The sequence below is a fragment of the Theobroma cacao genome, chromosome 8 (genome assembly GCF_053813885.1).
Source record: "Theobroma cacao isolate CCN51 chromosome 8, ASM5381388v1, whole genome shotgun sequence".
Lineage (NCBI taxonomy): Eukaryota > Viridiplantae > Streptophyta > Magnoliopsida > Malvales > Malvaceae > Theobroma > Theobroma cacao.
In genome coordinates this window covers 25,376,988-25,392,880 of record NC_142646.1, presented here as the reverse complement: position 1 = coordinate 25,392,880, position 15,893 = coordinate 25,376,988, and the positions used below count along the sequence as shown (strand labels likewise).

Below are 15,893 nucleotides of genomic sequence, written 5' to 3'. Positions count from 1 at the left end.
TTTTAAATTCTTGTTTTGTTTTTTTCTCTTCTTTTCTTCTCCTCTGGTCGGCCATAAGTAACGAAACGCTTAGCCAATAGGCATTCCTTATGGGCATATTTACGATGCTAGATCGGTACTTCTTGCGACTGTATTTGTCTGTGGAGTGCCAATCTAACACTTCCCAACCAGATTTGGCCATGGACTCCAAATCCAGCGTTTCCTTTACCGAATCGGGCCAAGGAGATATAAATTTGGCCTTAAAGTCGTCACTGCCACTGCCCTCTAGTGATAAGTGGAGGAAATTTAAAGAGAGAAAGAAAAAGGAAAATGAGAAGGAAATAAACTACTTCAAGGTCTTTTAATTGTAATTTTCTAAATGAGTAAAGGCATTTTGGTTTTATAACTTTAGTAAGTATGGAATAGAAAATATCACAAGAATTGTGTGGAATGGTTAAGCCAAGATTTTGGGGAATAGCCATTATCAAAAAATGGCTATTCTCCATCCAAAAGGTAACCAAACATTTGAAAAAATAATAAAAGGGAATAAAGGGGTAATAGCTTAATCATTCTTGCTACCAAATATGCTATTAGCTAGTTGGTCTCTAATGGTGGCAACTTTATCTATGGAAGTAAGGTTCATGTAGGATTCGGACAACATATATCTAGATAAGAAAACTGCATGACCTGATTTGGACACTGAAACACAATTACACTTTAATCATATGAGTCAAAAGGAGTTTGAAGTTAATGAGGAAGTTGACACACACAATCATGGGGATGGTGGGATCTAAATAAGTAAATAGATAATATGGAATTATCTCTATTTTGAATTTGAATTTGAATATAATTGAGAAAGCAAAGTTGGGGTAGGACTCTATTATGGAAAACCCTCAACTAAGTGGACTCTAAGGTTAGCAAGTTAAATGTAGATTATTGTGTTCCAAGGATTCGGACAATACAAGCCCAAAAGGAAGATCGTAAAGTTCGAGCAAGAACCAATGATACATTGATGTACCTAAACATTCCTAAATCTAGGTTTTTTAGCTACAAGGGGTTTTTTACTTTTAAATTCTACATGTAATTATAAAATCCAAAGCAATTTTTAAACCAAAATTTGGGTTAGTAAAAAATAATAAAAACTAAAATATAAGCTTTAAAATGAAATGTAGAATCTTACCTTCCAAACTATTTTCTCCCAAAAGTAATTCTTTAAGCCTAGTTAAATTTCCAATACTTCTTGGAAGAAGGCCAGAGAACAAGTTTTGATTCAAGTGTAGAATTTTGAGCTTCCGAGCATTAGAGATACAATCAGGAATATTTCCACTAAGATAATTACCCCATAGTTGAAGCACCTCAAGATTTGAATGGAAGCTCATACATGGTAATTTACCTTTAAAAAATACAAATTGAAATTATTCCATGAAAAAGAATTTTAATGCATAAATAAATTTTTAGTTATTTCATTTTAGAAATGCATATATAAATATTTAATTAATGAAAGTAAAATTGAAATAATTTGTTACAAGTTCAAGATCCAATAAAAAGTTATGACCTTTAAAAGTTAGATTATTGGGAGTTTGACGTTGCATATGTATGGTTATTCCTAAGAAAATATTTCATTTAAAAAGGGGATAAAACTTTATAAAATTCTATTAAATTTTAATATTTATATACCATATATCATATTAAATGCAATAAATTGAACGGAAAAAAAGATGAATATGAAATAATATAATTTTTTAAATAATTGCTTAAATTATTGAAATGTAAAGTGTGAATGTAAAAAAATCTATTAAATATTTGTTGCTCTATCGTTTTCTTTTAATTTTTAATACTAAGAAACTACAAAAAATTATGATATTTCAAAATAATTCATTAAATTTCAACTAATTTTAACATTTAAGTACTGAAGGAAATGGAACTTTAGCATTTAATTTTTAACACCAACTTAGTGCATTTTAAAAATTCAAACCTAGTTAATTATTTATTCAATTGATATCTTTTAACTCTTTTTTTCAGTAAAGTAAATAGTTTAACAGTTTAAACCTATTTAGTTATTTATTCAATTTATACTTCTTTTTAATCTTTTTTTTCCCTGACATTTATATTGTTTTACATTATTTATATATATATATATTGTTTTATAAGAAAACACATTGATAAAAATTATAATTTTTGTAAAATTTATTTTTTAAAGGTTTTGTAAATTTTATTTAATAAATATTCTTCATCAATTTCTCCATAAAATGTTATTTTATATTTATTTATAACCCATGTAGTGAGTGTGTGGTAGCACTGGAAATAAACTTCATTAAAAAATGCAATTAAATATTATTGAACAAATTACCAGACAAGCTATTGTTTTGGACACCAATATATTTCAATGAAGAAATGTTGAAGATGGAAGGTGGAATCTGTCCACTTAGGTGCATATCAGCAGCATAAAATATCTCCAATTTAATAAGATTTCCAATCTCGCTTGGTATTTCACCTGTAAAAGTGATAAAATAATTACAATAATAATATAAAAAAATACTTTTTGCTGTGTCAAATTTGAGTAAAAACAAATAAAAAGCCAAAAATCATTTATATATATATATAATTGAAAATAACTTGGATCAATCTTCTGGTTAAATTTCCATTATATGATAATGCAAAATCTTGAAATTTTGAGGGTTGCTGCATTCTTCTATATTTGAGGATGACATATATCGTAGACCCCTCATTTTGTTCAAAGTGTCTCCTTAATAATTAAAATAAATTTTGTAAATTAAAAAAAATCAAAAGATCAAGAAAATACCCAAAAACAAAAAAGAAATAACGATTAAAAAAAAGGAAAAGAAGAAAACCGATCCTTTTCTAATCCATCTCTAAAAAAACCTAATTAAACTAAAATTCAAGAAAAGAAGTTTAAAACAAATTCAACCACAATGGGTACATAGAGACCCATCCATCAACAGCCACATACACACAATCAAGGTTTTTTTTTCTTTTTTCGCCCCTATACCCAAGTCAAACGAAACCCAATGAGGTAAGGTTTTTCATTTCTTTTATTTTTTTTATTATTTTCCTTTTTCTAACATTTTTATTTATTAAAAATTGGTTGTTAATTACTTTACATATGCACATAAATTTAGATATTAAAAGCTTAAAAAACCAAGGAAAAATATAAATATAAGAGTAAGTTCTTTAATTGCATTTATGTTACTCATTTACTTGTTTATTTATTCACTTGTTTTTTTATTCTTGGTTTTTTTAATGTTATTTTATTTTATTTCTATTATTTTGTAGAATATTAATTAAGAAAATAAATTTTAAGAGTCTAAAATAGCAAAATCATGAAAATAGAATACAACAAATAGGTTTAAATCATAAGAAAAATAAATTTTAAATAAAAAATTTATAGCTACTTAAGATAGATCATTTAGAGGAAAAATTATTTAAAAGTTTTTTGTGTTTTTACCTAAACATTGGGAAAATCAAGAAAATTTATCTTTAAAAATTTCTTGATTTTCGTCAAAACATTGGGAAAGCTTAGAAAAAAATTTCCTAAAAACACTATTGATTTTTGTCAAAATGTTGGGAAAATCATGAAAGATATTTTTTAAAAAAAATTTAAATTTTTGCCAAAACGTTGGGGCTCAAAAAAGAATTTTTAGTTTACGCCAAAACACCGAGAAAACTAAGAAAGTTTTTCTTTCAAAACTTTTCGAATTTTGCCAAAACATTAAAAAAATTTATTTTAAAATTTTTTAGTTTTTGCCAAAATCAGGGATACACCTCAACCGAGGACAACTAGAACATAGGGCTTCATATCACAACTTCCTCTCTCTTTTTTATTATGATCCTCATCGTGTAGTATAATGTCCATTTCGAGCAACCCTTTATGCATTATATACCTCCAATCCCAAGGTGACTTAATCACAGCACTCAAGTGACAAAGTCAAAGAGGAGCAAGCAAGAATTTAATTAATTATAATCTTTTGTAGTAGGAATTTTAAATCAAAAATGGGAAATCTTAAGCAAAAAATGATGATATCAAATATATAAGCTTTAAAAATACCATTTAGAATCTCACCTTCTAAATTATTATAATCCAGATCTAATCCTTCAAGTCTAGTTAAATTTCCAATACTTCTTGGAATAAGGCCTGAGAACGAGTTTTGAGCCAAGCTTAGACTTTTGAGCTTCCAAGCATTAGAGATACAATAAGGAATATTTCCACTAAGATAATTAGCACCTCAAGATTTGAATCCAAACTCAAACATGGTAATTTACTTTAAAAAAATACAAATTAAAATTATTCCATGAAAAAGAATTTTAATGCATAAATAAATTTTTAGTTATTCCATTTTATAAATGCATATATAAATATTTAATTAATGAAAGTAAAATTGAAATAATTTGTTATAAGTTTGAGATCCAACAAAAAGTTATGACCTTTAAAAGTTAGATTTTTGGGAGTTTGACGTTGCATATGTATGGTTATTCCTAAGAAAATATTTCATTTAAAAAGGGGATAAAACTTTATAAAATTCTATTAAATTTTAATATTTATATACCATATATCATATTAAATGCAATAAATTGAACGAAAAAAAAGATGAATATGAAATAATATAATTTTTTAAATAATTGCTTAAATTATTGAAATGTAAAGTGTGAATGTAAAAAAATCTATTAAATATTTGTTGCTCTATCGTTTTCTTTTAATTTTTAATACTAAGAAACTACAAAAAATTATGATATTTCAAAATAATTCATTAAATTTCAACTAATTTTAACATTTAAGTACTGAAGGAAATGGAACTTTAGCATTTAATTTTTAACACCAACTTAGTGCATTTTAAAAATTCAAACCTAGTTAATTATTTATTCAATTGATATCTTTTAACTCTTTTTTTCAGTAAAGTAAATAGTTTAACAGTTTAAACCTATTTAGTTATTTATTCAATTTATACTTCTTTTTAATCTTTTTTTTTCCTGACATTTATATTGTTTTATATTATTTATATATATATATATATATATATATTGTTTTATAAGAAAACACATTGAGAAAAATTATAATTTTTGTAAAATTTATTTTTTAAAGGTTTTGTAAATTTTATTTAATAAATATTCTTCATCAATTTCTCCATAAAATGTTGTTTTATATTTATTTATAACCCATGTAGTGAGTGTGTGGTAGCACTGGAAATAAACTTCATTAAAAAATGCAATTAAATATTATTGAACAAATTACCAGACAAGCTATTGTTTTGGACACCAATATATTTCAATGAAGAAATGTTGAAGATGGAAGGTGGAATCTGTCCACTTAGGTGCATATCAGCAGCATAAAATATCTCCAATTTAATAAGATTTCCAATCTCGCTTGGTATTTCACCTGTAAAAGTGATAAAATAATTACAATAATAATATAAAAAAAAAACTTGTTGCAGTGTCAAATTTGAGTAAAAACAAATAAAAAGCCAAAAATCATTTATATATATATATAATTGAAAATAACTTGGATCAATCTTCTGGTTAAATTTTTATTATATGATAATGCAAAATCTTGAAATTTTGAGGGTTGCTGCATTCTTCTATATTTGAGGATGACATATATCGTAGACCCCTCATTTTGTTCAAAGTGTCTTCTTAATAATTAAAATAAAATTTGTAAATTAAAAAAAAATCAAAAGATCAAGAAAATACCCGAAAACAAAAAAGAAATAATGATTAGAAAAAAAGGAAAAGAAGAAAACTAAGAAAGTTTTTCTTTCAAAATTTTTTGAATTTTGCCAAAACATTAAGAAAATAAAAAAAATATTTATTTTAAAATTTTTGAGTTTTTGCCAAAATCAAAAATACACCTCAACCGAAGACAACTAGAGCATAGGGCTTCAGATTACGACTTCCTTTTATCATTTTTCTTATGCAATGAACCTCATCATGTAGTATAATGTCCACTTCCAGCAACCCTTCATGCATTATATACCTCCAATCCCAAGATGACTTAATCACAGCACTCAAGTGACAAAGTCAAAGAGGAGCAAGCAAGAATTTAATTAATTATAACCTTTTGTAGTAGGAATTTTAAATCAAAAATGGAAAATCTTAAGCAGAAAATGATGATATCAAATATATATGCTTTAAAAATACTGTTTAGAATCTCACCTTCCAAACTATTATAATTCAGTTCTAAGTCTTCAAGTCTAGTTAAATTCCCAATACTTCTTGGAATATTTCCACTGAGATGATTACCCCATAGCCGAAGCACCTTAAGATTTGAATCCAAGCTCATGCATGGTAATTTACCTTAAAAAATAAGAAAAATACAAGTTTGAATTATTTCACAAAAAAAATTTGGATGTACAGATAAAATTTTTGTTATTCCTTTTTAATGAGATGTACATATAAATTTTTAGTTAAATAGTGTACAAATAAAGTAAAACTGAAATATTTTGTTACTAATTCAAGACCTAACAAAACGTTATGCCAATTCAAAATTAGATTATAGGAAGTTTGATGTTACATTTATGGTTATTCTTTAGGAAATATTTCACTTAAAATTATTAATAAAATTTTAAAAAATTCTATCAAATTTTTAATATTACATACCATTATCTATATTATTAAATGCAGTAAAGAGAAAAAATTAAATAAAAAACTGATGAATGCGTAATCATATAATTTTCTAAATAATTTCATAAGTTATTGAAATGCTAAATCTACTAAGAAACTATAAAAAATTATGATATTTAAAAATAATTCATTAAAAATTCAACTGATTTCAACATTTAAGTAATGAAGGAAATGGATCCTTAACATTTAATTTTTAACACCAACTTAGTGCATTTTAAAAAAGTAAACCTAGTTAGTTATTTATTCCATTATATATCTTTTATTCTTATTTTTCTATCATGTAATTATATTTTTTCCATTTATACTTCTTTTACTCTTATTGCTCTTTTATGTAAATAGTTTTACAACTTAAACCTAGTTAGTTATTTATTCAATTTCTACTTCCTTTCTCTTATTTTTTTATCTAGCATTTATATTGTTTTACAGTACAGTACATACACGTGTGTGTGTGTATATATTTAGAAGTTATAAGACAACACGATGATAAAAATCGTAAAATTTTTTGTTTACACGATAAAATATTATTGTATATTTATGTTTCACCTATGCAGTGGGTGTGTGCATATGAGTAGGACTAGTTTATTTTCTACTCCTAACATAAAATACATTTAAAAATGCAATTAAATATTATTGAGCAGATTACCAGATAGGCTATTATTTTGGACACCAATATATTTCAATGAAGAAATGTTGAAGATGGAAGGTGGAATTTGCCCACTTAGGTGCATATCAGCTGCATAAAATATCTCTAATGTAATAAGATTCCCAATTTCGCTTGGGATTTCACCTGCAAAATGCTAAAAAAAAAAATTTCAATAATAATATAAAAAAAATACTTTTTGCAGTGTCAAATTTGAGTAAAAACAAATGAAAAGCAAAAAATCATTTATATATATATATATAATTGAAAATAACTTGGATCAATCTTCCGGTTAAATTTCCATTATATGATAATGCAAAATTTTGAAATTTTGAAGGTTGCTGCATTCTTCTATATTTGAGGATGACATATATCGTAGACCCCTCATTTTGTTCAAAGTGTCTTCTTAATAATTAAAATAAAATTTGTAAATTAAAAAAAATCAAAAGATCAAGAAAATACCCAAAAACAAAAAAGATATAATGATTAGAAACGAAGGAAAAGAAGAAAACCGATCCTTCCCTAATCCATCTCTAAAGAAACCTAATTAAACTAAAATTCAAGAAAAGAAGTTTAAAACAAATTCAACCACAATGGGTACATAGAGACCCATCCATCAACAGCCACATACACACAATCAAGAAGCAAAAGATCAAGAAAGAGCAATCAGCAGATAGAAATAAGTTCTTGGACTTTTGGGATTTCTAGTTTAGATTAAGGAAAATCTGAGCGGTTTTTGAGAAAAACTTCCAATTAATAGGAAGTTTTTGAGAGTTTATAGGTGAAGTTTGATGTGATTCTGACACAGGTGGTCGACGGCTGACGACACAGGACGGTCCGGTACCGAAGTTCTTAATAGAGAGGGAGGATAAAGAGTTTTGAGAGAAAAGCTGCCATTATAGAGAAAGACGCGAAAGTGGAGAGTAAAGAAAGAGAGATACTTTATCATTTTATACAACTTGGAAAACGAAGCCAATTCATTGAGGAAGAGGGGGTTTAATACGTCAAGCACGAAATGATGTCAATTTGAGTCTAGGAGGAAGAAGCTTTGCAACCGAGCGCCAGTCTGGCGTGGTCCTAAAGCCCAGTAGTTTCGGCTTTTCGTTTTGGGTATTTTTAAACCCAATGAGGTAAGGTTTTTCATTTCTTTTATTTTTTTATTATTTTCCTTTTTCTAATATTTTTATTTATTAAAAATTAGTTGTTAATTACTTTACATATGCACATAAATTTAGATATTAAAAGCTTAAAAAACCAAGGAAAAATAAAAATATAATAGTAAGTTCTTTAATTGTGTCTATGTTACTCATTTACTTGTTTGTTTATTCACTTGTTTTTTTATTCTTGGTTTTTTTTAAAAGTTATGTTATTTTGTAGAATATTAATTAAGAAAATAAATTTTAAGAGTCTAAAATAGCAAAATCATGAAAATAGAATACAACAAATAGGTTTAAATCATAAGAAAAATAAATCTTAAATAAAAAATTTATAGCTACTTAAGATAGATCATTTAGAGGAAAAGTTATTTAAAAGCTTTTTGTGTTTTTATTAAACATTGGGAAAATCAAGAAAATTTATCTTTAAAAATTTCTCGATTTTCGTCAAAACATTGGGAAAGCTTAGAAAAAAGTTTCCTAAAAACACTATTGATTTTTGTCAAAATGTTGGGAAAATCATGAAAAGTATTTTTTTAAAAAAATTTTAGATTTTGGCCAAAACATTGGTAAAGCTCAAAAAAAGTTCTTTTTGTTTTCGCCAAAACATTGAGAAAACTAAGAAAGTTTTTGTTTCAAAATTTCTCAAATTTTGCCAAAACATTTAGAAAATAAAAAAAAATTATTTTAAACTTTTTGAGTTTTTGCCAAAATCAGGGATACACCTCAACCAAGGACAACTAGAACATAGGGCTTCAGATCACGACTTCCTCTATCTTTTTTATTATGCAATGAACCACATCGTGTAGTAAAATGTCCACTTCGAGCAACCCTTTATGCATTATACACCTCCGATCCCGAGGGGACTTAATCACAGCACTCAAGTGACAAAGTCAAAGAGGAGCAGGCAAGAATTTAATCAATTATAATCTTTTGTAGTAGGAATTTTAAATCAAAATGGGAAATCTTAAGCAGAAAATGATGATATCAAATATATAAGCTTTAAAAATACCATTTAGAATCTCACCTTCCAAATTATTATAATCCAGATCTAATTCTTCAAGTCTAGTTAAATTTCCAATACTTCTTGGAATATTTCCACTGAGATAATTACCTCGTAGCTGAAGCACCTTAAGATTTGAATCCAAACTCATGCATGGTAATTTACCTTAAAAAATAAGAAAAATACAAATTTGAATTATTTCACAAAAAAAATTTGGATGTACAGATAAAATTTTTGTTATTCCTTTTTAATGAGATGCACATATAAATTTTTAGTTAAATAGTTTACAAATAAAGTAAAACTGAAATATTTTGTTACTAATTCAAGACCTAATAAAACGTTATGCCAATTCAAAATTAGATTATAGGGAGTTTGATGTTACATTTATGGTTATTCTTTAGAAAATATTTCATTTAAAATTATTAATAAAATTTTAAAAAATTCTATCAAATTTTTAATATTACATACCATTATCTATATTATTAAATGCAGTAAAGAGAAAAAATTGAATAAAAAACTGATGAATGCGTAATCATATAATTTTCTAAATAATTTCGTAAGTTATTGAAATGCTAAATCTACTAAGAAACTATAAAAAATTATGATATTTAAAAATAATTCATTAAAAATTCAACTGATTTCAACATTTAAGTAATGAAGGAAATGGATCCTTAACATTTAATTTTTAACACCAGCTTAGTGCATTTTAAAAAAGTAAACCTAGTTAGTTATTTATTCCATTTATATCTTTTATTCTTATTTTTCTATCATGTAATTATATTTTTTCCATTTATACTTCTTTTACTCTTATTGCTCTTTTATGTAAATAGTTTTACAACTTAAACCTAGTTAGTTATTTATTCAATTTCTACTTCTTTTCTATTAGTTTTTTATCTAGCATATATATTGTTTTACAGTACAGTACATACACCTATGTGTGTGTATATATATATTTCTCTTTTATAAGACAACACGATGATAAAAATCGTAAAATTTTTTGTTTACAATTTTTTATTTGTTTACACGATAAAATATTATTTTATATTTATGTTTCACCTATGCAGTGGGTGTGTGCATATGAGTAGGACTAGTTTATTTTCTACTCCTAACATAAAATACATTTAAAAATGCAATTAAATATTATTGAGCAGATTACCAGATAGGCTATTATTTTGGACACCAATATATTTCAATGAAGAAATGTTGAAGATGGAAGGTGGAATCTGCCCACTTAGGTGCATTTCATCTGCATAAAATATTTCTAATGTAATAAGATTCCCAATTTCGCTTGGGATTTCACCTACAAAATGATAAAAAAAAATTCAATAATAATATAAAAATCTATTTGCAATCAAAATCACTTGCACAAGGAAACTCTACTTTTCTCAAAATTTTTGGATTATAAAGACATAAATACTTTTTGCACAGTCACAAGTTAGAGTAAAAGCAAATGGAACTCCAAAAATCAATATACATATATATATATATATATCAATAAGATTAAAAATAGCTCCTTTTAAACAGATTAAAAATATCACAGACCAATCTTCTTGGGCTTGGTTAAATTTTCATTATATGATAACGCAAAGTTTTGAAGATTGCTACTTTTTTCTCTATTTGAGGGTAACATATATCACCTTTAATATTACTTTGTTAAAGTTAGATCAATCTTCCTTTTTAAATATTTACCATTTGTTTTTATTTCTCAAATAGTTGTTAAAAGATAACGGCAAAAGTCACTTTGGTTTACTTGTGTTACGGATTAAATAAATTTTCAATAAAGATTCTTAGATTTAAGTTGCATTATTCCCTCTTACACATATAAAAAAGAAAAGCAAAAAACAAAAGCAAAAGTTGTATATAATCAAAAACCTTTTCTATATAATACCATTATACTACACCTTTATAAATATTAATAATTCTTATTCATTTTTTTTTGTATTTCTTTATTTACTAGAAGTAGAAAGTACTTTTTTGTTACAATAAGAATTAAGACACATAACTTCTTGTAGTAGGAATTTTAAACTAAAAATGGGAAATCTTGAGTAGAAAATAATGATACCAAATATATAAGCTTAGAAATCCTATGTAGAATCTCACCTTCCAAACTATTATAATCCAGTTCTAAGTCTTCAAGTCTAGTTAAATTCCCAATACTTCTTGGAATATTTCCACTGAGATGATTACCCCATAGTCGAAGCACCTCAAGATTTGAATCCAAGCTCATGCATGGTACTTTACCTTAAAAGAAAAGAAAAATAAAAGTTTTAATTATTCCACAAAAAAATTTATGATGCATAGATAAAATTTTAGTTATTCTATTTTAGAAAATGATGTACACATAAATTTTTAGTTAAGTAGTGCACAAATAAAGTAAAACTGAAATACTTTGTTATTAGTTTGAGACCAAATAAAAATATATGCCCATAAAATATTAGATTATAGGGAGTTTGGTGTTACATTTATGGTTATTCATAAGAAAATATTTCATTTATTGAGTCGAACTTGCAGAGAGCTATTAATGTTAGACGCATTTTATGTTGTTTTGAGGTGGTGTCTGGTTTTAGCATCAATTTGCATAAGTCTTATGTTTATCTAGTGTGTATTTCAAATGATATTGCCCAAGAATCTTCTAACATTCTCAATTGTGCAATGGGCTCTTTCTTTTCATTTACCTTGGCATTCCGCTTGGTGCAAACCCAAGACGTATTAGTACATGAGAATGGGTTATTAATAGTTTCAAGAAGCATGTGAAACTCCAACCTTTCATAAGGTTAAAGTCGTAACTTAGCTTGGTGAGTATGTAAACTTTGATTTCTAATGACATTTTTGAACATTTACAACTTGAAAAAGGGTGTTTTGGTTGCCAAATCAGTTGGAGCTTAGAAAAGGGTCAAGGGGCTTGGATTTTACTTGAAAATCGAATTCTGGAGCCAAGGTATCGAGACTTTGTTGGGAGGTATCGATACTCTTTCCTGGGAAATAATATAGATGAATAAAGTCTCAAGACCAAATGCAAAAGTATCGAGACTTGCTAAATTCTCATAAAAGTATTGAGACTTCTGGTCAAAATACCCAAACAAATCCATTCTGTTTCAAAAGTATCAAGACTTAAGTCAAAGTATCAAATCTTTAGCATCAGATTTCAAAAATAAAAGGGGTAAAAAGGTATTTTCACATCCCACAATATAAATATGTTCCAAACTTCAAAACCTATTAGTTTTCATCCTTCTCGAGCTACCAGCAACCCCTTTTCACTCTCTCAACTCTATTTCAATCTTTAAATCCATTTTTCTTCAAGTCTAACATGATTCCAAGCATCTAACCTTGATTTACAACATTTTTAGAGGTAAGGAAATGATTTTCCAATATTAAAGTTTATGGGTTGTCATCCTAAGGTTTTGTCAAATCCTAAAGTTTTGATTTTTACCTCAAATGTTAAGTTTCAATAGATTTCCAACTTTGTAAGAAAGTTGCCTAAACCTCTAACTAGTTGAAGCATAGTTCATAATTAAGTTGGCTTTGAGTTACTAATTTTTGGGTTTGAGGTTGAAAGAAAAAATTGCTAAAAGGATTTATGGTTAATGATGAAAGTTATGCCTAAAGAACAAGATATTAACAATGGATTAATCTTGGATAGGTGTTGTTAGAGAAGTTGTCTATTGAGAGGTTGAGCATTCGACGAAAAGTGCTAAAGATTTAAGCACGCTTCGTCTAAGTGAGTGCTCATGACGTTTTCAAAGTAGTTTCATATATAAATATGTAAGCATGCTTGGAATAGCATTGGAATGCTTTTGATGTTTGGAATAGCATTGGGAATGCTTTTGATAAAAATCCAAATTTGTGGATTGAATGATGATTGTTACGATGTTTTCAATATGGTTTTGAAATTCATATATGCTAAGTGAATGTACCTATATATGATTAAAAAAAAAGTTTTGTTGGGAGCAACTTTTCAATGCTTTTACTCTTGACAATGCGAATTAAGTTTGGATCATGGATGGTGTTTTAACTACATGCGTTAGGATGTTTCGAGAATATGATGAATGAGATCACATTCTTTTCGCATGTTTCGTATGTTAAATATTTAGCTTGCGAGCTAGAATATAATTTACATGAATTGTAATTGGAATCACATACTTTTCGTATGTTTTGAATGGCTACCATGTGGATTGAATGTTTAGCATATCATGAGTGCATCATCACCATGACTCACTTTGAATATCAGCATCATCATGGGTTACATGTCCCTAACATGTTTTGTGTGGTACCATGCCACGTTTTGATGGATTACATATCCCTAACATGTTTTGAAATTATGTGCCTCACCATATTTTGAACTTATGTGCCTTGTCATGCTTTGTACATGCATTTGCATGTTTTGGATCACATGTTGGAAACATGTTTTGAAAACATCATTAAAAGAGCATGCCACGTATTGCATAATACATAGAGTATGATATGTGAATATTACATTTTAATGGGTTAATATGAATTGTTCGGATCTAATGTTTGAACATGTATTTTGGTTGAATGATGTTTGGAACCGACTTGGGAAGTTAAGGGTTGAATTCCTTTTTGAAATTTACTTAAGAGTAGTTGGAAAATGGGCTACAAGTGAGAAAGTATCGATACTTACTAAGAAATTATCAATACTTGTGTAATAGAATGCTTAGGAAAAGCATTTTGGACAAAAAGTCTCGATTCCTTGAGTAAAGTTATCGATACTTAGCTACAGACTTGGAAATTTTCACCCTATGTGGAGGTTTTGAACTAAATTATGAATAGTTTATCTCTTTTAAAATTTGAGAGGTTTTGGATGGACTTTGTGGTGTCTTAAGGTATAGAATATATGGTTGATTGAGCATAGATTTGTGAAAATGTACATTTTTATTTACATGATATTTTTTAAATACTCCTCTGTTTAGTTTGTTCCCCCTTTTCGTTTCTACTCATTGAGATTTTATATCTCACCACACGTAAATTATGTTTTGTTTCAGATCAGTAAACATTTGATTAGCATTGTTGAAGAGCCGTCCTTCCATCCCCCTTGATAGGTGGTCATCGACATTCCAATTTGGTTAAGGTTTCCCACTTTATGTAAATCCGCTAGTCGAGTCTTCTACTATTAAATGTTTATACTTAATATAGTATTTAGTATTGGCCACTATATGGCTTAAGATCTTGGTTATGCTATAATTACAAATTTATGTGGTTAGTTAAGTACAATCAAGTTGGATTGTTTTGAATATTAAATGTTATGTTATCCATGGGATATTGGATAAATTATAATATAAACATGTACATGAGGAGATACGTCTCTCATGTTTTGATTATGTGATACGCTAAATGATTCACTAAAAGGCATACTCAAGTCTAGTAGGCTATATCTATGTAGACCCTTGCATCAATCATGGTTCTGGAATTGGGTCATAACAAAGTTGGTATCAAAGCTCTAAGTTTGTCTAAGTCCTAAGTGTTTCTATCTGTCTTGCAGATTGTCAAGTACTTATGTGAAATTTTGGTTATGATTTGTAAACCGTGACACATTTCATAAATAGGAGACCACATAGAGTCCCATGATTATTTAGAAACCTTTTTTATTGATCGTGAGTCGATAATTGAGTATAACATTTTCTTTTGTCCAAGTAAGGATGATACCTCAGACCAGAGCAATGGCTAGAGGTACGATAGAACAGGATGCTTCTATTGAGACTTTAGTTAGGCCACATGTGCCTGTTACTAGAAGCCATGGTAGGCACGATAAGGCCACTAGATCTGCGAGGGCAAAGACATCTAAAGACACATACTCAGAGGTACAACCTATTGTGGATGAGGGTAAGCACCCAACTATGGTCGTTACTATTGGGGACTTGGCTACAAGACTACAAGGGTTAATAAAGTCATGGAAATGATGGCTAACCAGATGGATGTAATGAAGAAATAGATTGAGAGGCATCAAGTTTGAAATGCTCCCTCTAACATTAATGAGTAAGAGGATCACTAACAAAATAAGATGGTACAAATTAAGGGAAAGGTTTCACTTCATGACTTTATTAAGTTGAAGCCTCCATCTTTTATAAAATCAAACGTGATAGAGGATCCACAATTGTTCATGGATGAGATGGAAAAGATATGCAGAGCTTTAAAGTGCTTTAGTGAGAGATCAGTAGAGCTAGTTAGATTCAGATTGTAGAGTGTAGCTCACTAGTGGTTCCAGTCTCATATTAAAGGTAAACCATAAAAGTTGTTATCATTTACTTGGGATGAGTTATGTGTAACTTTCATGACTAGATTTCTATTTGAGATGATATAAAATGCTAAAGCTCAAGAGTTTGAGGATCTAGTATGGACTTTGAGGATGTTTGAGCATGGTGCATGCTTCACATAGTTGTCAAGGTTTATGCCATATCTTGTGTCACTGAAAGGATGAAGGTGAAGCATTTTGTCAATGTGTTATTGGACTCATTATATAAAGTTGTAG

The 15,893-nt window shown here is 27.8% G+C and overlaps 1 protein-coding gene across 6 annotated transcripts in view; it reads right to left on the bottom strand.

Moving 5' to 3' along the window:
* The window catches only part of LOC18592805 (uncharacterized), a 43,943-nt gene that overhangs the window by 13,936 nt on the left and 14,114 nt on the right, over positions 1 to 15,893 (bottom strand). For 2 of the 6 annotated variants that reach the window (XM_088808763.1, XM_088808762.1), the window contains exons 4-12: positions 11,510 to 11,650; positions 10,566 to 10,709; positions 9,434 to 9,574; positions 7,256 to 7,399; positions 6,145 to 6,285; positions 5,228 to 5,371; positions 4,061 to 4,132; positions 2,330 to 2,473; positions 1,160 to 1,372 (exon numbers count right to left, since the gene is read on the bottom strand). In XM_088808763.1, the coding sequence (XP_088664889.1) occupies positions 1,160 to 1,372; positions 2,330 to 2,473; positions 4,061 to 4,132; positions 5,228 to 5,371; positions 6,145 to 6,285; positions 7,256 to 7,399; positions 9,434 to 9,574; positions 10,566 to 10,709; positions 11,510 to 11,650 (1,284 nt within the window). The remainder of the gene's footprint in view (positions 1 to 1,159; positions 1,373 to 2,329; positions 2,474 to 4,060; positions 4,133 to 5,227; positions 5,372 to 6,144; positions 6,286 to 7,255; positions 7,400 to 9,433; positions 9,575 to 10,565; positions 10,710 to 11,509; positions 11,651 to 15,893) is intronic. The other 4 variants (XM_088808767.1, XM_088808765.1, XM_088808764.1 and 1 more) reach the window with 3 other exon arrangements.